The sequence below is a fragment of the Eubalaena glacialis genome, chromosome 9 (genome assembly GCF_028564815.1).
Source record: "Eubalaena glacialis isolate mEubGla1 chromosome 9, mEubGla1.1.hap2.+ XY, whole genome shotgun sequence".
NCBI lineage: Eukaryota > Metazoa > Chordata > Mammalia > Artiodactyla > Balaenidae > Eubalaena > Eubalaena glacialis.
In genome coordinates, this window is record NC_083724.1 from 82346861 (window position 1) to 82370709 (window position 23849).

General features: G+C 39.3%; 1 protein-coding gene and 1 non-coding gene across 10 annotated transcripts in view; one reads left to right on the top strand and one right to left on the bottom strand.

Moving 5' to 3' along the window:
• The window catches only part of UBAP2 (ubiquitin associated protein 2), a 124020-nt gene that overhangs the window by 80558 nt on the left and 19613 nt on the right, over window positions 1-23849 (bottom strand). For 8 of the 9 annotated variants that reach the window (XM_061200505.1, XM_061200501.1, XM_061200504.1 and 5 more), the window contains exon 2: window positions 6182-6321. In XM_061200505.1, coding sequence (XP_061056488.1) covers window positions 6182-6277 — 96 coding nt within the window. In that variant the 5' untranslated portion in view covers window positions 6278-6321. Of the gene's footprint in view, window positions 1-6181; window positions 6322-23849 lie in introns of those variants that run through there. The other variant, XM_061200502.1, reaches the window with a different exon arrangement.
• LOC133098479 (U6 spliceosomal RNA) lies at window positions 14761-14867 on the top strand. The gene has a single exon (XR_009702179.1). It is a non-coding gene; the product is annotated as a U6 spliceosomal RNA (small nuclear RNA).

Below are 23849 nucleotides of genomic sequence, written 5' to 3' on the forward strand. Positions count from 1 at the left end.
TTAAAATATCTTATAAAATATTAATAAGAAAAACACTCAAGTTGACAGACTTCCAGTAAAGATTATAAGCAGAATAGTTATTACCAACAGGATTTTGCTGTAGACAACAGTCTAGGGCTTCTACATATTTATTTTCATTTTATTTTATTTTTTTAACATCTTTATTGGAGTATAATTGCCTTACAATGGTGTGTTAGTTTCTGCTATATAACAAAGTGAATCGGCTATACATATACATATATCCCCATATCTCCTCCCTCTTGCGTCTCCCTCCCACCCTCCCTACCCCACCCCTCTAGGTGGTCACAAAGCACCGAGCTGATCTCCCTGTGCTAGCTGCTTCTGTTGCGCCCACACATTTCTAACTGTGAAGTCACTATTCATTACCATGTGTAAGGTAAATACCAATTACTAATTTATTCAGACTTAGCTTTTTCAGCTTAAATACTATGATTCTTTGCACTTCTCTTCAGTGATATCATCTGTTTTATTCCTAAGAGATTACAGACCATCTAGACGTAACTTCTGAAAGCACAATTGATGCACCGGACAGTGGTTTAACAAGTACAGTATTGCAATACTAGCATAGCATAGTGATGAAATATAAAACGTTTTAAATCAGAACTTCAAATACTTTTTTCCTTTGCTGACTGACCTAGTCCAGAGAAAATTACTTTAAATATTCGATAACCAAAGCACCAAACAAATTAGAGTATGATAGGCAAGTTGCCAGGCTGAGCTCTAGAATGTGTCAAGAGATTTGTACAGCTTGTGAAATCAGAGGAAAAAGCAGAATCAGGGGGTAAGTTAACAAGGTTATACACCCTCCCCTACAACAAACATTAGTGACATCCACCATACTACTGTCAAGTGGAAAAAAACTCTTGCCAAGAAAAACAGCATTACTAACTCTCTTTCTCTGGATCTCTCTTTCATTCACTTGGCTCATAAGGAGCTAAAGCTACTTTCACAATGAAGAATGTGTTCATAGCTTTTCTAGTGGAGCCAAATGTTTTGTGCTGGATCTGTCACCCAGTAAATTTGGAAAATATAATGAAGTAGGATTTTTTGTTTTTAATCATCCTTATGCCCACCATCCAAAGATAAGCATTATTAATATAGCCTACTAGTCTTTTTTCTCAAATGTTTTTTAACAGTTGTGCTATAATATTGGGTCCTTTCAATAACCGGGCCTTTTCCATCAAAATTTCAAATATTATAATCACTTCATAACTTATGTGGAATATACAATAAAAGCTACCATTTCCTGAACACAACTTACGCAATTTCTAACTCCTTCCAACCATCCTGCAAAGTAAATATTGTGAGAATAATAACAGGAAACCTCGCTAAAATGGAATCAGGAGGCCAGAAGGGGAAGCTCTCATGCAGTACCACTAGAGGTCAATTACAGGAGAAACTATCATTGCAGGCCCCAATGAGAAAAGATGTACACTGCATCCCTACAAGAAATCAACTACTCCAGCAACTCAGCTAATGAGAAACCCTTATTACCCTGAACCTCACTTTTCTCTAATGGACTTGCTCCAAACAACCCCTCCCAACTTCCTCTTCCTCTATAAAATAAGGTTCCTCTGTTTCTGGGACCCGCCTATGGTTGTTTTTGTTTTGTTTTTCTTTTCTTTATTTTTTTGGCTGTGTCGGGTCTTACTTGTGGCACGCAGGATCTTTCACTGAGGCGCATGGGCTCTTCGTTACGGTGCGCGGGCTTCTCTCTAGTTATGGCATGCGGGTTTTCTCTTCTCTGGTTGTGGCGCGGGCTCCAGAGCACGTGGGCTCTGTAGTTTGCGGCACACGGGCTCAGTAGTTGCGGCGCGCGGGCTTAGTTGCCCCGCGGCATGTGGGATCTTAGTTCCCCGACCAGGGATCGAACCCACATCCCCTGCATAGGAAGGCAGATTTTCTACCACTGGACCACCAGGGAAGTCCCTTGCCTATGGTTTTTGCCGTGGCTTGCTTGTTCTGAATTGCAATTCTCTGCTATTCCCAAATAAGCCCATTTTTGCTCATAAAATAACTTATTTTTAAGTTCAATATTACCACACTTCATTTTACATTTTTAAAAACCGGAATTTTTTATCTCCCCACATGATACTAGATAATCAAATGACAAAACTGATTACGAGTTTATAAAACAAACCTATGTCCTATATGTCATAATATGATGCATTAAGAACAGATCATCAGGACTTCTCTGGTGGTGCAGTGGTTAAGAATCTGCCTGCCAATGCAGGGGACATGGGTTCGAGCCTTGGTCTGGGAAGATCTCACGTGCTGCGGAGCAACTAAGCCCGTGCACCAAAACTACTGAGCCCGCACGCCCTACAGCCCGTGCTCCACAACAAGAGAAGCCACCACAGTGAGAAGCCCGCGCACCACAACGAAGAGTAGCCCCCGCTCGCTGCAACTAGAGAAAAGTTCGCGCACAGCAACGAAGACCAACGCAGCCAAAATTAAATTAATTAATTTTAAAAAAAGATCATCATTTCAGTGGTATTTCTACCAAAAATGCATAACCCCCTCTCATCATGAGGAAATATCACATAAACTGAAATTAGGAGACATTCTACAAAATAAATGGCCTATATTCTTCAAATACATCAATGTCATGAAACAAGAGACCACATTAAAAGAGACTAAAAAAGGGACTTACCTGGTGGCGCAGTGCCTAAGAATCCACCTGCCAATGCAGGGGACACAGGTTCGAGCCCTGGTCTAGGAAGATCCCACACGCAGCAGAGCAACTAAGCCCATGAGCCACAACTACTGAGCCTGCGATCTAGAGCCCGCGAGCCACAACTACTGAGCCCGCGAGCCACAACTACTGAGCCCGTGTGCCACAACTACTGAGCCCGTGTGCCACAACTACTGAAGCCCGTGCGCCTAGAGCCCATGCTCCACAACAAGAGAAGCCACCGCAATGAGAAGCCCGCACACCACAACAAAGCGTAGCCCCCACGTGCTGCAACTAAAGAAAGCCCACGAAGTGTAGCCCCCGCTCCCTGCAACTAGAGTAAGCCCGCGCACAGCAACGAAGACCCAACACAGCCAAATAAATAAAATAAATATATAAATAAATTTATTTTAAAAAAAGAGACTAAAAAGAATTGACACCTGAATACAATGTATGATCAAGGACTTAATTAGCTAAAAAGGACACTATTGGGACAATCGGGAAAACATGAATACGATGTACAGGTTACATTAGATGAGTTGATTTCCTGATTTTTGATAACTGTACTGTGATTACGTAAAATATGATCCTCCTTTTTTAAAATATACACACTAAAGTATTTAGGGGTAAAGATGCACTGTATCTGCAACTTATTCTCCAAAGGTTCAGGGGAAAAGCTGTGTGTAGTTTCTCCTTTGTAGAAGGAGAGAGAAAAGGATAAATTAGTAAACATGGTAAAAATGTAAAATCTGGGGGGATCTGGAAGAAGGATATTCAGGAATTATGTATACTACTCTTGAAACTTTTCTCTAACTCTCCAAGTATTTTTTTTTTTTTAAACTGAGGTTCAAAGAGACTTAAGTAATACATCTAATTGCTAAAGTGGTAAACTTAGGTCCCAAACCCAGGTTTATTCAGATTCAAAAGAGCTCATCGGTTTTTCTCTTACATCCTGCTACCTCCATAGGGTATCTCAGTACACCTCCACCATTACACATTTAGAATTGGGCGATAAGCATCTTGTGGAATGAAGCACACACACCCCACCCCCAATTTCAGGTTGCTTCCTTAGGAAGTACTTCCCGGAATGGGGTTAATGGATAAATGAACATGGACAATTTTACTAATACTCCTTTGAGAAATTCTCACAAAACTTTTCTTTTACAAGGAAAATCAGAAATCTAAGGGTCTAGGAATCCTTCTCAAAGTTCAGTGTGCAGCTTTTTTCTTCTAATTATATAAAATGAGCCATCCCCAAAGGGCCAATGGAAAAACTATTAGGGACAACACTTGGCAGGAAGGGAGCCCTCCTTCCTCCATTCTGGAGACTTTGATTCTCTGGAAATCATTCCAAGAATTTTATTTGGGTGGAAGATGGAGACAGTTTACATTCCCAACAATTCACTTTTAATATTTAATCTTTACTGATTTGATAAATAACAAAATAAAATGTTTTAATTTATATTTGATTGTAGCAGGATTGTACCTATGATTACTCATAACTTGTATTTAGGCTATTCATGAAACAAACATTTTTCTTAAGCATTCATCTATACAGGGAAGGCCTACTACATACAAAAAGTCCAAATTTTTCCCACAATAGCCAGTCTTTCTTGGTCAGTTGTGAATAAATACCTATCAGGGTAAGTGTATTTAGAAGCAAACACTAAATAAAAGATGTTTGTTTGTTGATAGCAGCAAAATACAAGGCTAACCTTATACTGGAAGATATGATGCAACCACTGAGTTGAGTCCATCTCCTATGTCCCTTAACATCAACAGGGAACTTGTTAAAAAAAAGTATCTGTAATTAGCTATCAAAGTACAGTCAAATCATCAATCTGAAATTATGATGGACTGCATAAGGTTTATTTACTTACTTCCATACTGTCTCTGAAAAAATGTTTGCGAATCTAGTCAACAACATGTATAAAATGCTCAATTTTGTACCATGTACTGTGCTTAGCTAGCATTTTACTTGGATTATCTCACTTCATTTAAAATAATAATACAAACAAATTGAGAAGGAGGGACTATTTAACACTGAGTATTTTATACAAATGGATCTTGTTCATTAAACGCCTTTCTAAGGGACTTCCCTGGTGGCGCAGTGGTTAAGAACCCGCCTGCCAATGCAGGGGACACGGGTACGAGCCCTGGTCCAGGAAGATCCCACATGCCGCGGAGCAACTAAGCCCGTGCGCCACAACTACTGAAGCCCGTGTGCCTAGAGCCTGTGCTCCGCAACAAGACAAGCCCCCACAATGAGAAGCCCGCGCACCACAAAGAAGAGTAGCCCCCGCTTGCCACAACTAGAGAAAGCCTGCGCGCAGCAACGAAGACCCAACACAGCCAAAAATTAATTAATTAATTAATTAAAAAAAAAAAAAAAGCCTTTCTAAGATTAAAGCACTCTTCCTAGGTAACGATGCATGAAAGAAAAGGAAGGTTTTGTTTGTTTGTTTGTTTTTTTGGCCGAACCATGCAGCATGTGGGATCTTAGTTCCCGGAACAGGTATCGAACCCGCACCCCCTGCAGTGGAAGTGCAGAGCCTTAACCACTGGACCACCAAGGAAGTCCCAGAAAAGGCAGCTTTTTAAAATTGTATAATTCAGGGACTTCCCAGGTGGCGCAGTGGTTAAGAATGAGCCTGCCAATGCAGGGGACACGGGTTCGAGCCCTGGTCAGGGAAGATCCCACATGCCGTGGAGCAACTAAGCCCGTGTGCCACAACTACTAAGCCTGCGCTCTAGAGCCTGCGAGCCACAATTACTGAGCCCGCAAGCTGCAACTACTAAAGCCCGCGTGCCTAGAGCCCTTGCTCTGCAACAGGAGAAGCCACTGCAATGAGAAGCCCGCGCACCGCAACAAAGAGTAGCCCCTGCTCACCACAACTAGAGAAAGCCCGTGCGCAGCAACGAAGACCAAACGCAGCCAAAAATAAATAAATAAATATTTTTAAAAACTTGTATAATTCAGATATTTCTCTACTTCAGAGTATTACTTCTCCATATACTTGGGATTTTCACATTACATTCCAGGGACACACCTAGATTAATAATAAAGAAAAGAAGGGACTTCCCTGGTGGTCCAGTGGTTAAGACTCCACGCTCCCAATGCAGGGGGGCCTGGGTTCGACCTCTGGTCGGGAACTAGATCCCGCATGCCGCAACTAAGAGCCAGCTAGCCACAACTAAGACCAGGCGCAGCCAAATAAATAATTTTTTTTTAAATAATAATAATAAAGAAAAGGAGATGGCCTAGGTGCTAACAGGTAGGAGGAAAAAGTTCAGGATTAAATAGTTAAGAAACAACGTCCCACATTACCTAAATCAGTATCTACTCTTTCCTATTATATACTACCTATTTTTTAAAAACAAGTTTCAAAATCCCGGGTTTCCTAAAAAAGAAAACATTAAAGCACATGTGCTCCCTTAATTTCTGTAATTTTAAACAAAGCAAACAAGAGTTCCACAAAAACTTACCTGTACCACTTGTTTCTGTAGTTGTGTTGCCTGTGTCACTGAAATCTGTGGCTTTTCCCGAGCACCTCTGGACCGGTCACTGCTCATCGAAGTCATCTTATACAGTATATACAAAATAATGTATGCACAAAATAGAAAATCTGAAAGAAAGCAGACACAGTAAACAAAACTTCCAGATTATAGAAAACGACAAGGATAAAATTCAGGGATAAGGAAGAAATGTGAGATAAAACATAAAGGTTCTCTAGAATACAAATTCTCAAGAAACAAACCATTAGGATTTTAGATTTTCCTGGTAGCTCTTAAGCCAATTTTACTAAAGCAGTCTAAACGTCTATGGTTTATGATTATAGCAATTTTAAACAAAAATATCAAATATCACCAATTTTAACCAGCAATTATTTTACCACTATATAATCAGCCCTCTGCATCCACAGATTCAACCAACCACACAAAATATTAGAAAAATATTTTTTCAGAAAGTTTCAAAAAGCAAAACCTTGAGTCTGCCACACTATCGCAACTATTTACATATCATTTACATTATATTAGGTATTATAAGTAATCTAGAGATGATTTCCCTTTTTTTAAATTAAGTAATTTATTTATTTATTTTTGGTTGCATTGGGTCTTCGTTGCTTTCCCTAGTTGTGGTGCACGGGCTTCTCATTGCGGTAGCTTCTCTTGTTGTGGAGCACGGGCTCTAGGTGCGCAGGCTTCAGTAGTTGTGGCACGCGGGCTCAGTAGTTGTGGCACACGGGCTTAGCTGCTTCGCGGCATGTGGGATCTTCCCGGACGAGGGATCGAACCTGTGTCCCCTGCATTGGCTGGCGGATTCTTAACTACTGCCACCAGGGAAGTCCTAGAGATGATTTAAAGTATACAGGAGGATGTGTATAGGTTATATTCAAGAAATATCATGCCATTTCTTTTTTCTTTTTTGGCCACGCCATGTGGCATGCGGAATCTTAGTTCCCCAACCAGGGATAGAACCTGTGCCCCATGCAAGGAAGCACAGAGTCTTAGCCACTGGACCACCAGGGATGTCACTATTATTCCATTTCTATAAGGGACATGAGCATCCACAAATTTTGGTATCCAAGGGAGGTTCTAGAACCAATCCTGTGCAGATACCAAGGGACAAGTGCATGTAGTTACTACTACATCAGCGGTCCCCAACCTTTTTGGCACCAGGGACCGTTTTCCTGAAAGACAATTTTTCCACAGACGGTGGATGGTGGGCGGGGGGCGGGGGGGGGGTTGATGGGATGGTTTTGGGATGATTCAAGCACATTACATTTATTGTGCATTTTATTTTTATTATTATTACACTGTAATATATAATGAAATAATTATACAACTCACCATAATGCAGAATCAGCGGGAGCCCCGAGCTTGTTTTCACTTGCCACTCACTGATGAGGTTTTGACATGAGTCTGCAAGCAACTGATTTATTATGGTCTCTGTGCAGTCAAACCTCTCTGCTAATGACAATCTGTATCTGCAGCCGCTCCCCAGCACTAGCATCACCGCCTCAGCTCCACCTCAGATCATCAGGCATTAGATTCTCATAAGGAGCGCGCAACCTAGATCCCTTGCATGCACGGTGCACAGTAGGGTTTGCGCTCCTATGAGAATCTAATGCCGCCACTGATCTGACAGGAGGCGGAGCTCAGGTGGTAATGCAAGTGATGGGGAGCAGCTGTAAATACAGATGAAGCTTCGCTCACTCACTCGCTGCTCACCTCTTGCTGTGCAGCCCAGTTCCTAACAGGCTACGGACCAGTTCCAGTCTGTGGCCTGGGGGTTGGGGAACCCCGTACTACATGTAGTTTTATCTGCCTCTTCCCATTTGCAGTTAGTATTTGAACCCAAAGGTGACGTTATGTCCAGCCTGGATTTTACTGGCAATAATGTAATTCAAAATGTGATGTCTAGGGGACTTCCCTGGTGGTCCAGTGGTTAAGAATTCACCTTCCAATGCAGGGGACGCGGGTTCGATCTCTGGTCAGGGAACTAAGATCCCACAGGCTGTGGGGCAACTAAGCCTGCACGCTGCAACGAAAGATCCCATGTGCCTCAACTAAGACCCAATGCAACCAAAAATAAATAAATAAGTAAATAAATTTTTTTTTTAAAAGAATGTGATGTCTAGGAGCAAGCTATACCTTCAGGCAAAAACCACTTATAAACAATAAACCTTCCAAACAGACAAAAATGACTGTAATTTTCCTTTATTTACTCAACACTTATTGAAGAGCTACTAAGTGCCAAGCATATAACTAAATATAATATGCCATCAAAACACGATTATAACAACAAAATACACTTCACACCCAGTAGGATAGCTATTATGATAAAAAATTAAAAATAGAAAATACGTTTTGGAGAAGATGCAGAGAAATTGGAATCCTTGAATACCACTGGTAAGAATGTAAAACGGTGCAGCCACTACGGAAAACCAGTATGGTAGGTCCTCAAGAAAAAAAACTCAAAAGTAGAATTACCGTCGATTCAGTAATTCCACTTCTGGGTATACACCAAAAAAAATTAAAAGCAGGGTCTCAAAGAGACAGTTGTACACCCATGTTCATAGCAGTATTAATCACAGTAGCTAAAAAGTAGAAGCAACCCAAGTTTCTATCTATAGATGAAAAGATAAGCATATATGGTGTATACACATACAATGGAATGTTATCTAGCCTTAAAAAGGGAGGAATTTCTGATGCATGCAACAAACATGGATGAACCTTGAGGACATTATACTAAGTAAAATAAGCCAGGCACAAAAGGACAAATACCCTATGACTCTACTTATATGAGTTACTTGGAATAGTCAATTTCACAGGCAAAGTTGAGTAGTGGTTACCAGAGGCTGGGAGCATGCGGAAATGGGGAGTTACTGTTTACTGGGTATGGAGTTTCCATTGAGGAAGAAACATGAAAACTTCTGAAGATGGATGGTCACAAAACCATGTGAATGTACTTAATGCCACAAAAAAGTACACTTTAAAAATGGTTAGGGACTTCCCTGGTGGCGCAGTGGTTAAGAATCCGCCTGCCAATGCAGGGGACAAGGGTTCAAGCCCTGGTCTGGGAAGATCCCACATGCCGCGGAGCAACTAAGCCCGTGTGCCACAACTACTGAGCCTGCGCTCTAGAGCCCACGAGCCACAACTACTGAGCCCACGCACCCTAGAGCCCGTGCTCCACAACAAGAGAAGCCACCGCAATGAGAAGCCCACACACCACAATGAAGAGTAGTCCCCGCTCGCTGCAACTAGAGGAAGCCCGCGTGCAGCAACAAAGACCCAATGCAGCCAAAAATAAAAATAAAAATGGTTAAAGTGATAATTTTTGTTATGTATATTTTACCCCAATTTAAAAAACAGTGCAGCCATGCCTTAAGAGTTTAATTTCCAACCTAGAATTCTACACTCAGCAAAAATTCCAATCAACGTGAACACAGAAACAAGTTGAGTTCACACATACAATACCTCATAAACTCAGGAAGCTCCTGGAATAAACAAAACCTCTAAAACAGCAAACCAAGAATAGGCCATTTGCAACTGACACCACAAATTACCTACCAAAATCCATTTACAACATATTTTTCCCTTGCAGTCCTCTTGCAAAGAGGGTGAAAAGCTAAATACTTTCTCAGCCTCCCTTGTAGCTTGGGATAGCCATAGGCCACTTTTCTCGAAAATAATCTGAATAGTCATAGCGCCTTTATTCACAGTCTCCCAAAACTGGAAATACACCAGCTGTCCTTCAAAGAGTGAGTAAATGTAGCATAACCATACAGTTGAATATTACTCATGAATGAAAAGGAATCAACTATTGAACAACACGAATGAATCTCAAATGCATTATGCTAAATGAAAGAAGCCAGACTTAAAAGGCTGCATACTGTATGATGCATTTTTATGACATTCTGGAAAAGACAAAACTAGAGAAAGAAAGCAGATCGAGATTGCCAAGAACTGGGGGATGACAAGGTGGTCTAACACAGGAGACAGGAGGCTCCCCCAAATGACAGTCAAAAAATATCAAGATGACATCTTGACTGCTGACAGCTGACAGGAGGCCTATAGAGCAACCAAATCTAATCAGAGCAGGAAAATAGAGGGATACCAAAGAGACGCCTCCAAGAAAATGTTCTTGACCATCTAAAGAAGTTAATTTGCACTTATGAAAAAGTATAGGGACTTCCCTGGTGGCGCAGTGGTTAAGAATCCGCCTGCCAATGCAGGGGACACGGGTTCGAGCCCTAGTCCGGGAAGATCCCACATGCTGCGGAGCAACTAAGCCCGTGAGCCACAACTACTGAGCCTGCGCTCTAGAGCCTGTGAGCCACAACTACTGAAGCCCGTGCGCCTAGGGCCCATGCTCCGCAACGAAGAGAAGCCCCTGCTTGCCGCAACTAGAAAAAGACCACGCTCAGCAATGAAGACACAACACAAACAAAAATTAAATAAATAAATTTATTTTTTAAAAAAAGAAGAAAAAGTATAGACTTTAATCAGTGGTGGGTACATAGAAACCTAAGCAACTGTGGGAAAAACAAAACAAAACAATTATTGTTCCCCATAAAAGGCAACACGGCTCAACTGTAATGCTTATATGATTACAGCAACTTTTTATTTAAATTTACTATGTGCTGAGCACCAAGCTAAATGTTTTACATAAATTTCTCCCTGTAATCCTCAACACTCTATAGAATTTGGCATAATCCCCATTTTATGGATCAGAAATAAAACTTGAAAAGGTTCTACACAGACCAATGAGATGCAATATAGTTAAGTCCCAGTCGCTTATTTCCCAGGGTACAGAGCCTACAAACCAAACCAGGTACTAAATTACAAAATAACTGTTGCCTTCATAATCGGAAACTAGCAAAACAGTAGCAAGAGGCCAGGATGGAGGAGACAAAACTCTTAATTATGAAAACAAGCCACACAACATCCAGCTGTAGACATTGCAGTCTCCAAAACACAAGCAAGACCTATGGCTAGAGACACCATAATTTGTAGCCGATCTTTAGCACGCCTTACCATCTCCCTAACTTTTCCTGACAGTCATATATACTCAGAAAAACAGCAATGTTGAACAACATGAACATTTAAAATAACATCAAAGTAAACCCTTTTATATTTTCAAGAATTTTAAATCACTGCTTGAATTGAAGGTCCATTGGAACTCCACAACTAGGAGGTCACTGGTGATCACTGCCAATACAGCTTTGAAACAGTAGTGTGGAAAAAGCCAAGGTGAGTGAGGGAGAGTGGCAGTAAACTAATCATACTTGCAAGAGGTGGTAGCTAGAAAGAGATACAGAGCATCAAAGCAGAATTTTGTCAGGATGAGGTACATTGAGCAATTCTAACACACTGTAAGCCCCATGAGGACAGTGATTATATCTGTCCTGTCGCTTTTGCTCTTCCAGGGCCTAACACAGGGTGTGCGCTTAATTAGTTAATATATATTTACTGAACAAAAGAGGCCTATTTATAAGCTGAAGAGGAGATAATTGAGAGGCATTAAATTGAGACAGCAATAAAGAAAAATGATTCACTTGGACAGGAAGAGAGTGCCCTCTCTTCAGGCCAACAGAATGAAGGGCAGGTATGGCAGCAGCTAAATTTTTAGGAGATTAGGAGACACAGACAATGGAGTCGGTTGTATTTGTCTTTACTTTTTTAGTAAAAGAGACAAAACACCTGCAGAGAATGCATACTAGACGAGTGGGGGGTGGAGGAATGTAAGAAAATGGCAAAGGTTTTTAACTGCTACTAAGCTGAATATGAGAGGAAGCTAAAAGAAGTAAAAAGAACAGAAAAGTGATACGGAGGATCCCAACTGAAAGCAGAAATCTTGAACTTCTAGTGGCACTAATCCACATATTACCATGAAATCAACTAGACTGTCAAAAATTCAGGATCACAACTTAAATGAATAATCAAGGTAGAAGCGGGTTAAGATGAACAGATCCTTTGCTGAAATATCCCACAAAATAAAAAGAACTTGAATTTCAAACTAGAAAGAGTCCACTTACTCAAGTCACGGATGATGTCGCCAGGTGAAGAGCTGCTCATATCTACCTCTAACACTGGGGCCTTTCTCATAAGCTTTAAGCCTCAATACATATTTGCAAACATCCCATCCTAAAGAATGTTCTCTCTCCAGTTTATTACAACCCTGGATGCCAGATTTGCAACCTCATTAAAGGTAAAAATAACACTTTAAAGTAATGTTTGTCATTAAACATGTGTTTCATTCTAATATAATATGGTGACTCAATCTTTTGGGCCATTAAGTACTAGACAATTTGAAGAAAACTATGGACCCTCCCCTCAGAAAAAGGCATATCCGCAGAAATTTCTGCCTGAAATTTCAGGAGGATTATATCTCATCTCTCCCCCGCCTTCCCCCAAAACCCATCCATGAACAACCCACTCCACCTCCTAAGTGTCCATGGATGCACGCCCAGGCCAAAAACCCTGCTCTAAGAATTTAGTAGAGCTCTAAACTGTACTTAAAGCTTAAGGGTATCCCTGGATCAAGCAAAATTTAAAACTATAACTGCTAACTTGGTCATTAAACAACATCATATAATTCACACTTTTTTAATGGGCTCTGTTCACCCTTAAAAACAAAAGGCACCTGTTTTGTTCCCAAAGGAACAATTAGGGGAAAACTCTGACCCTCAATAAACTTACACTTAGTATTTAATCAACATACTACCTATGTCCTTTCTGAAGAAACTGATGTTATCAAGATCTGCTGAGATGGTACAAACCCAATCAACTAATTGGAATGTTAAAAGAGTCTGCTGTTTTAGGTGAATATAATTAGCAGGAAAAGGTATACATCCTCCCCTCTGAACCACACTTAAGAGCATGAATTGGAAATAGACTAACCATCTATGCCCTACAAATATCTGCTTGAATCAATTGACCTAAATGTGGCACATAAAAAATTATGTACTTCAATGGAATATTACTCAGCCATGAAAAAAATGAAATATTGCCATTTGTAGCAACATGGATGCACCTTAGAGATTATCATACTGAGTGAAGTAAGCCAAAGACAAATATATGATATCACCTATATGCAGAATCTAAAAAATAATACAAATGAACTTACTTACAAAACAGAAACAGACACACAGACACAGAAAACTTATGGTTACCAAAGGGTAAGTAAGGGGAAGATATTAATAAATTAGGAATATGGAATTAACAGATACACACCACTATACATAAAATAGTTAAGCAACAAGGATTTACTGTATAGCACAGGCAACTATATTCAATATCTTGTAATAACTTATAATGGAAAATAATCAGAAAAAAATATATGTATAACTCAATCACTTTGCTGTACACCTGAAACTAACACAATATTTTAAATCAACTATACTTCAATTTAAAAAAATAAAAATACTCCCTGGGGAAGTACAAAATAATAATAACAATGTATTTCATATCAAAAAATTTTTAATGTTGAGCCTACTAGATTGAAAATTAAATTTGGGATTTAATACTGTCTGCCACTTAAAAGATGATTCAATGGATGAGATGTCCAAGACAAAGGTATACTACAATGCCTTAACTGATCCAACCCATCCCCTTTAGACTGTATCATATCCAACTAGGGAAGCCTAGAAACCCATTATCAGCCTTCTCAAGGCCCTCTTTTTAAAAAGCCAGATTTCTCTCTCTGCTGCCAAGGCCTAAAATGGGGAAAGCATTATGTAAAAAACCAGCACTTTTCAAAGCAGAATCAAACCTAGTAAGTTTTTGGTTTGGCTCTGTTACTGCTCCAAGAGCTACTACAAGGCATTTGAACTTGCAGGAACCCTGCGCCTCCAGAGACAGAGGCTTCAAAAAAGAAGGGCAGGAGAGGAATTGGAAAACAGAAAAATAAAACCAATTCCAATGACTAAATATAAAATGTTATATCAAGTTAAATAAAAAGCTGAAAATGGAGCGTGGCAATATATATGGCAAAATGAAAACTTTAATGTAGAATGACCATAATATTTCATGCTTAGGGAACATGTTAAAAGTTTTAAGAATCCATTTTAGTAACAAATCATTTTTACAAAAGGGTAGCAGTAAAACAGGAATATCCACTCGGAAACAATTTCCTTAATATTCTTTTGGTCATATTTCATAAGAAGTCTCCACTGCCCCTTAAAGTGGCCTATTTATTGACTTATTTATTTATAATAATAATAAGCAAGCAAGCACACACATCTGTATCTATGCTCATCTCTACCCAGATTATAACCATCAGGGCCGCAAATTCTTATTTCCCTCAACCTTGCACTCCACCGCCATCCCCAGAGTATCTTTGCATCCACAGCTCCTGACAAAGGTTAGAGGTTCTGGGTCTACCACGAGGTAATTGCCAACAAAAAAATACAAAATACAAATGATAACACCCTGGAATGAAACCAGAAATAATGGAGTCACCTATAAGGGGTTAGCGAGACAGTTTTGAAAGGACCCTGCTTTTCAAGTGTACGATTCAGAGGAATGAGGAACATTAGTTAAAAAATAAAAGGTCAGTGCTCGTTTCAGCAGCACATATACTAAAACTGGAACGATACAGAGAAGATTAGCATGGCCCCTGCACAAGGATGACAAGCAAATTCGTGAAGCGTTCCATTTTTTGTAACACAACGTTGTAAAGCAACCATACTCCAATAAAAATTAATTTAAAAAATAAATAAAAGGCCAAAAAATAAATAAGTAAATAAAAGGCAATGCTACCATACCACACTGCCACTCACCACTCTGAGAGGAATGATGGGTAGAAGGGGCTGAGTCAGCTGCAGAAAAATGACAAAATATCTACCCCCAGCATGGAATAACCTACTTGGCAGGTGATGGGCTATCAGAAAGGCTTGACTGGGTAATTCCCTGGCAGTCCAATGGATAGGACTCCGTGCTTTCACTGCCATGGGCCCAGGTTCAATCCCTGGTCGGGGAACTAAAATCCCATAATCCACACAGAGAGGCCAAAAAACAAACAAACAAACAAAGAAGAGTTGACTGGAACATTGTAGATACAGGGGGAAATCCTCTTAAAAAGAGAAGTTCCATGCAGACTCAATTCTACACTATAATATTAAGGAAAGCAAAAAAGACTATAGATATGAGGTAAATCCACAATTATGAATGAAGAGACTAGAGGACCACAATCCTGGAAATCAACAAGACTTCTGCTGTAAAGAACATGTACTAATCATAGTTTTTTTTTTTTAAAAAAAAGTGGCTCCTGAAATCAATCCTGGATAAATCTGAGAAGCTGAGCAGAAAAAGACAATAAATATAAGTTCAAAGCTTGTACTGGGGGGCTTCCCTGGTGGTGCAGTGGTTAAGAATCCGCCTGCCAATGCAGGAGACACGGGTTCGAGCCCTGGTCCAGGAAGATCCCACATGCCGCGGAGCAACTAAGCCCGTGCGCCACAACTACTGAGCCTGTGCGCCACGACTTCTGAGCCTGCGTGCCACAACTACTGAAGCCGTGAGCCTAGAGGACATGCTCCACAACAAGAGAAGCCACCGCAATGACAAGCCCGTGCACCGCAACCAAGAGCAGCCCCCGCTCGCTGCAACTAGAGAAAGCCTGCACGCAGCAACAAAGACCCAATGCAGCCAAAAAAAAAAAAAGCTTGTACTGGACTAAAGCTGTGGTCAAGAAATATTTATGAGGAATTCCCTGGCGGTCCAGTGGTTAGGACACTGCACTTCCACTGCTGGGGGCCCAGGTTCGATCCCTGGTCAGGGAACTAAGATCCCGGAGGCCACGCAGTGTGGCCAAAAAAAAAAAAGGATTACAAAAAGAACTAAGGTCAAGCAGCATTACAAACATCCTAATTTGTAGAACAGAGGCATTCCTAGCAAAGCAAAGTACACTTTTTAATATTTAGAGCTGCAAATTTATTATAATAGTAGCAACTGCCACCGTATTATCGACACTCCAGGAACCACTTTAACTCCAAATTATCACATTATCTGTGCAAGGTGGGTATTACGATATCTGTTTTATAGGTGAATATATAACCTATCACATAGACCTAGGCTAAGTAATAAGGGAGTTGGGATGTACAGGTCTGTCTTGATGCCAAAGTTTGGACTCTTTCCACTATTTCACACATTCTATCTAGCTCCTTAATAAGTTCTCTTCAGAAAACTGTGGACCCAAGGCATTAAAAAATTAATGCAGGGCTTCCCTGGTGGCGCAGTGGTTGAGAGTCTGCCTGCCAGTGCAGGGGACACGGGTTCAAGCCCTGGTCTGGGAAGATCCCACATGCCGCGGAGCGGCTGGGCCCGTGGGCCACAATTACTGAGCCTGCGCATCTGGAGCCTGTGCTCCGCAACAAGAGAGGCCGCGATAGTGAGAGGCCCGCGCACCGCGATGAAGAGTGGCCCCCGCTTACCGCAACTAGAGAAAGCCCTCGCACAGAAACGAAGACCCAATACAACCAAAAATAAATAAATAAATAAAATTAAAAAAAAAAAAAAAAAGAAATGCCAAACTTGTAGGGGTTAATTGTGCCAGAAAAAAAAAAAAATTAATGCACCCTTTGGCTGTACAACAATATGAATGTACTTAATGTCACTGAACTGTACACCTTAAAATGGTTAAAAAGGTAAATTTTATGTTACACATATTTTATCACAATTTAAAAAATCAATTCACCCAACAATTTTGCCCACAATTACTATCAAATAATTAAAGAACAAGTCATTCTAATTATATTAAAGAGGCAAGACATGAAAATTAAAATGAAAATATGAGGATGAAATTAGCTTTGATACTAGAACCTGATAAGAACAGTAGGAGAAACAATAATTATAATCCAATCTCACTGACAGATATAGCCATAAAAATTCTAAATTGAATCCAGCATTGTATAAAAAAGAACATACACCATAACCATGTCCAGGATGTCCCAGGAATAAAGTTGGTTTAAGAAATGAAAAATCCTCACAGATTTAGAAACCAAACTTATGTTTACCAAAGGGGAAAGGTGGGGGGGAGGGATAAATTGGGAGTCTGGGACTGATGTATACACACTACTATCTTTAAAATATATAACCAAAAAGGACCTACTGTATAGCATAGGGAACTCTGCTCCATATTCTGTAACAACCTAAATGGGAAAAGAATTTGAAAAAGAATAGATACATATGTATAACTGAATCACTTTGCTGTACACCTGAAACTAACACAACATTGTTAATCAACTATACTCTAATATAAAATTTTTTTTTAATTTTAAATAAAAATAAAATTCTGAAGAAATGAAAAATCATTTAATAAAATCACCAACTTCACAGAATAAAATTTAAAAATTTATGATCATATAAGCATTTCAATAAAGACATTAGTAAAATTCAACATTCAGTCAAAATAAAAATTCTTAGAAAACAAGAATACTTCTTTGACTGGATAAAAGGTTATCTATATAAACCTGCAGCAAAAACCACACTGAATTAAAAGCATTCCTTTAAGATAACAAAAATAAACAACAAAATACAGGCATCACTGCCATGATCACTTCCATTTAAACACTGACTTGGAGGTCCTAGCCAGCTCACTGTGGCAATTAAAAGACACTCAAAAGATTAGAAAATAATATTTTAAAAGATCCCACTTCCCTAATAATTGTACAAACAAAAGTGTAAACACCTGAAACTAATACAACATTGTAAATCAACTATACTTCAACAAAAAAAGTGTAAAGAATCTTCAGCTATATTATTATAATTGGTTAAGTTTAGCAAAACTTCTAGATACAAAATAAAAATAAATGTACAAAAATTAATTATACCTATATACCAGCTAACAAAAAAAATTCTAAAGAAATTGTCTATGGCTGCTTTTGCACTACAGTGGCAGTACTGAATAGTTATAACACAGGCAAAGCAGAAAATATTTCCTATCTGGCCCTTGAAAAACGTGCTCCAACACCTGTTCACTCAATAAAAGTTATCATTCTTCCTCAACTAGATTCGACAAATTCCCAACTAAAGTCTAACAAGGGTTTGTCTCAAACCTGACAAGGTGATTCTAAAATTACACAGGGGAGCAAATAGTCAACAGCTAAGACGCTCCTTAAAACAAAAACGAGGCCCAAGACTGATCGTCCAGGTATCAAGGATTATAATGCCACAGTAATTACAACAGTACAAGACTGGTACAGGGAGAGACAACCCGTGCAATGGATCAAAAGAGAAAGCCCAGAAATACGATTTCCAAAAAGATGGCAATGCATGTGGTCAGGAAAGACCAACTTTCAAAGAGGCTGAAAGAACTGGTTGACTATACTTTAAAAAATGTTTTTTACTAGGCCATACATAAAAAAAGTTGTTTAACAGGTATTTTAAGAATATACAAAAATCAAAATTATTGATTTCAGAAGAAAATAAGGCTAATTTCTTCATCCTGTATAAAGGAATTTTTATCTCATAATAATTATTTTCTTAAGAGAGTCAAAAGTTGCTAAAATTGCAAAGATTAATAACTTTTTTTTTTTTTTTTGCCACACAAGCAGCATGCAGGATCTTAGTTCCCCAACCAGGGATTGAACCCAGGCCCCCTGCAGTGGAAGAGCAGAGTCCTAACCAATGGACCTCCAGGGAAGTCCCAAAGATTAATAACTTTAAAATTAAAAACTTCTGTTCATAAAAAAGCAGCTGGCCCTGTGAAAATACAAGCCATAAACTGGGAAATTTTTTATCAACATACATGTGACAAGAATTAGTATTTGGATTTTATCAATATTAAGAAATACTGGGGACTTCCCTGGCGGTCCAGTGGTTAAGACTTCGCCTTCCAATGCAGGGGGTGCGGGTTCAATCCCTGGTCCGGAAGCTAAGCTCCCACGTGCCTCAGGGCCAAAAAACCAAAACATAAAACAGAAGGAATATTGTAACAAATTTAATAAAGACTTTAAAAATGGTCCACATCAAAGAAATCTTTAAAAAAAAAAATACTATGATGGATAAACAAGGTCCTATTGTATAGCACAGGGAACTATATTCAATATCCTGTAATAAACCATAATGGAAAAGAATATGAAAAATATATACGTAAAACTGAATCACTTTGCTGTACACCAGAAACTAACATTGTAAATCAACTATACTTCAATTAAAACAAAAAGAAAGAAAGAAATACGATGGGGAATTCCCTGGTAGTCCAGTGGTTAAGACTCTGTGCTTTCACTGCTGAGGGCCTGGGTTCAATACCCGGTCATCAGGGAACTAAGATCCCATAAGCCGCTCAATGCAGCCAAAAAAAAAAAAAAAAGAAAAAAAACCAAAGAGAAATACTATGAAACACGAAGCAACAGAAAATTATCCAATAGGAAAACCAGCAAGAGTTTGTCAGAACTTCATAGTAGATAACCAAAATAGCCCTTAAGTTTCCATCAAAGTCCATTTAAAATATCCCAAAACAGCCTACAGATTTCTAGGATTATATTTCCTAATACTTTTTTTTATTTTTATTTTTATTTATTTTATATATTTATTTTTGGCTGCGTTGGGTCTTCCTTGCTGCGTGCGTGCTTTCTCCAGTTGCGGTGAGCAGGGGCTACTCTTCGTTGCGGTGCGTGGGCTTCTCATTGCGGTGGCTTCTCTTGTTGCGAAGCACGGGCTCTAGGCGCGCAGGCTTCAGTAGTTGGGGCACGAGGACTCAGCAGTTGTGGCTTTTGGGCTCTAGAGCGCAGGCTCAGTAGTTGTGGCGCACGGGCTTCATTGCTCCGCGGCATGTGGGAACTTCCCGGACCAGGGCTTGAACCCTTGTCCCCTGCATTGGCAGGTGGATTCTTAACCACTGCGCCACCAGGGAAGCCCCTTAATACTTTTTATATATTAACTTTCCTTTGAATTCTACAGTACATATATGCAATTCATATTTTAGCTTATCAATTCTCTATTTCTTCTATATCTAACTTGTCTTCCTAACCTTAAATCATAAACGAGTTAAGACCAGAAATTCATTTTATTTTGTTTTGTTCCCTTCACTACTAAATAGGTGTCAATATAAGAGACATTTGAAAAATGTGTTGAAATGACATGTGATAGAAGCTGGTAACTTATAAAAATTAAGAATGACGTAAGAAAGACCAAATCATAACAGAGCCAATGATTCCAAAAAAGAACGATACATGAATTGAATTCTGTTTTCTAAAACAATCAGTTACGGACACCTCAAAGCAAGCACTCCCATGATGTGAAACAATGTTCCCCTATTTGTAAATCTTATACATCTCTGGTTAATGAAATGACATTATACAAGTATTTCTAGTTATCTTTTGGACCTGTGTATCTTAAATTTAGAGAGGAGACGAACCATAATTCAGGATACCATTTCAGGCATCACGAGGAAAATTATGTCCCTGAAACCTATTTTAGCTAGAAAAGGTTTCACAAGCTTTTCACTGAATCAACTGTTTTAATATTATTTACTAATTTTCTTAATAGGTCCTCTGTCAACTGGAATGCTAAAGGCCACAGGCATATTACTGCACTGCCTTATAAATACACTATAAATAGCAAATAACCAATTAACCAGAATATCTCAATATGCCCAATATGCCGGTTTAAAACTTTTTACTCTATTTGAATCCGTCTCTCACTGTCAGTATGAATATACACTTTGCATACTTTTTTGAGTTAAATGATTTTGAGATTTTATTGGTTTGGGTTTATTGTTTTGGTTGTATTATATAAACAAGGTTAATTGTTTTGTCACGATTATTTTAAGAGCTTTCTTTGAGTTTAGTGTTCTCAGATATGAATACAAACATATGAAACTGTCAAGCATCATACAAATGTGAAACATACTACTATTTCTGAAATAAAGGGATTACTTGATTCTTTCTAAAATCTCTTTGAGCACTAATACTCTATAATTCTACGCTAAATATCTTAAGTTAAGCATCCAACCAAAATCTGCCTGGCTGAGTGGTATTCCCAGGGTAAAACATTTTTTTTAAAAAATCATTTTTAGTTTACCCACAGATCTCAAAACAGTTCTTTTTTTAATTGAATTATGTGATCCTTTTCTCACTCATCTTTAACGGTTTAACCCTCAGTGCCCCCATTTATGAAAATAAACTAGGTACATTAAATATAACAAAATGAGAATTTCTTCTTACAGCAGTGCCATCTGGTGATGAAAATCTGCATGTACAGAAATAAGCTAAATTGAATGGATGCTTAGATTGAGTTTTTTGACTTACAAAAAAGACTTTTAGTCTCGTCTTGCTATTACAACCAAACACTTTGATGTAATGTATCTGAATTCTCACTTGTCAATCAGAAAAACCATAAACTCCTTATATTTCAAACTATAAAAAATTTACTAATTCACTGCATCAATATAAACATTAAGACTTTATATCTCTAGGGAATTCCTTGGTGGCACAGTGGTTAAGAATCTGCCTGCCAAGGCAGGGGACACGGGTTCGAGCCCTGGTCCAGGAAGATCCCACATGCCACAGAGCAGCTAAGCTCGTGCGCCACAACTACTGACCCTGAGCTCTAGAGCCCGCAAGCCACAACAACTGAGCCTGAGTGCTGCAACTACTGAAGCCCGCACGCCTAGAGCCTGTGCTCTAAAGATAAATGTGCAAGTTTACAAAGTAAGCAGAGGGGGAAAAAAAAGTGTTACTAAAATCCTCTGGGAAAAAACAGAGCTCAGAAAACATAAAGTTAATAGGATGTATGATTCAACAAATTTTCTTATGTTTTACATAAAGCTTCTGGAGACAATGAATTCATAAAACAAGGTAAAAAGCATAAGTTACCAAAATCATTATCGACATCCTTAAAAATTACCACCAGTGAATTGTGAAAATGAGTAAGTCATGGAAATTAGACTATAAAAATCAACACCTTGGGACTTCCCTGGTGGCGCAGTGGTTAAGAATCAGCCTGCCAATGCAGGGGACACAGGTTCGACCCTGGTCCGGGAAGATCCCACAGGCCGCAGAGCAACTAAGCCCGTGCGCCACAACTACTGACCCTGCGCTCTAGAGCCCACGAGCCACAACTACTGAGCCCGTGTGCCACAACTACTGAAACCCAAGCACCTAGAGCCCATGCTCCACAACAAGAGAAGCCATGGCAATGAGAAGCCTGCGCACTGTAACAAAGAGAAGCCCCCGCTCGCCGCAACTACAGAAAAGCCCGTGCGCAGCAACGAAGACCCAACGCAGCCAAAAATATAATAAATAAATTAATTTAAAAAAAAATCAACACCTTTAGCATACTGCCATATGGGGAAATTCTCTGTTCCCTTTTCTGGGAAAAAAAGCTCTGTGTAGTAAATGAGAGTGCTTCTCCAATAAGCAACCCAGTTGCCAGGCCACAGGAATTCAGTTTACTCTTGTGTTCCATCCTCTCTATCACTCTCCACCCCCAAGAACTACTATCCTGGAACAGGTTCCAAGAGAATTCTTAGAATAGAAACAGACAAGAGCAAGAGATTCTAAAAATAATCCAGTAGAAACTCAAACATACATATCTCAAGTTCTTGAGTGGCAGGAAGCACCAGGTTATTCAATCTATACAACCAAATTTTAACACCGATTTTAACCTCACCTCATTCAAAGTAAATTAAAAAGATGTGATAGATTTTAACAGGGGTAAGAAATGCTACTACATTTTTAACCTCCTTAAAAACAAAATCAGCAAAATACCACATAAAGCTTCCTAGATTATCTAAAGTGCAAGAATGGTCTAAAATTACTTGTAATAGACGGAAAGTAAACCAGCAGAATAAACCAATTTGATTAAAGTACAAAGACTGTCTCTGTAAAGGGACACTTTTAGAAAATGTTTTATTAACTGTTATTTTTTTCAAGGACTTTTTGTAGATAAGATACCTCAGTGAAACAGCTGCATTTTCAAGTGTTCCAGAATTTCAGAATGAACTGGACATGGTTAACAGCCACCTGCACTTCTATTAAAGTTTACATAAGCAAACACCACAAACTCGTAAGAGGACCCTACCTAAAGTTAGACATTAAAAAGGCATAAAAAAAATATTGTTGGGGGACTTCCCTGGCAGTCCAGTGGTTAAGACTCTGTGCTTCCAATCTGGGAGTGCGGGTTCGATCTCTGGCTGGGGAACTAGGATCCCACATGCCACGCAGCGTGGCTAAAAAAAAATTGTTGGGTAAAAATTTATCTACAAACCATGTAAACCCTAACAGAAAAACAAGGATACATTTGGTCATCCTGAGAAGTTACAGAACACTTGTTGATAACATGCTGAGAACTGTGAAGACTTTGGTGAAAGCACCAAGGGCTTTATTTAAGATAGTAAGTATCACAAAGTGTCAGCATTGGAAGGTACCTCTGAAACCAGGAGGTTCATAGAGTATTTCATCCACCGCATCAAGAAAAAATTATATTCCAGAAACAGCAAAATGAATGTCTTTTTTTTTTTTTTCCAAACAGAATATAATTAACCCGCACAACATGAATTACTTAATCAGCTAAGAGCTCAACTACTAAGAACAGAAGCTAGTCTCCATCAAGAATGCTCACAGAGGGGACTTCCCTGGCGGTCCAGTGGTTTAGACTCTGTGCTTCCACTGCAGGGGGCACGGGTTCGATCCCTGGTCAG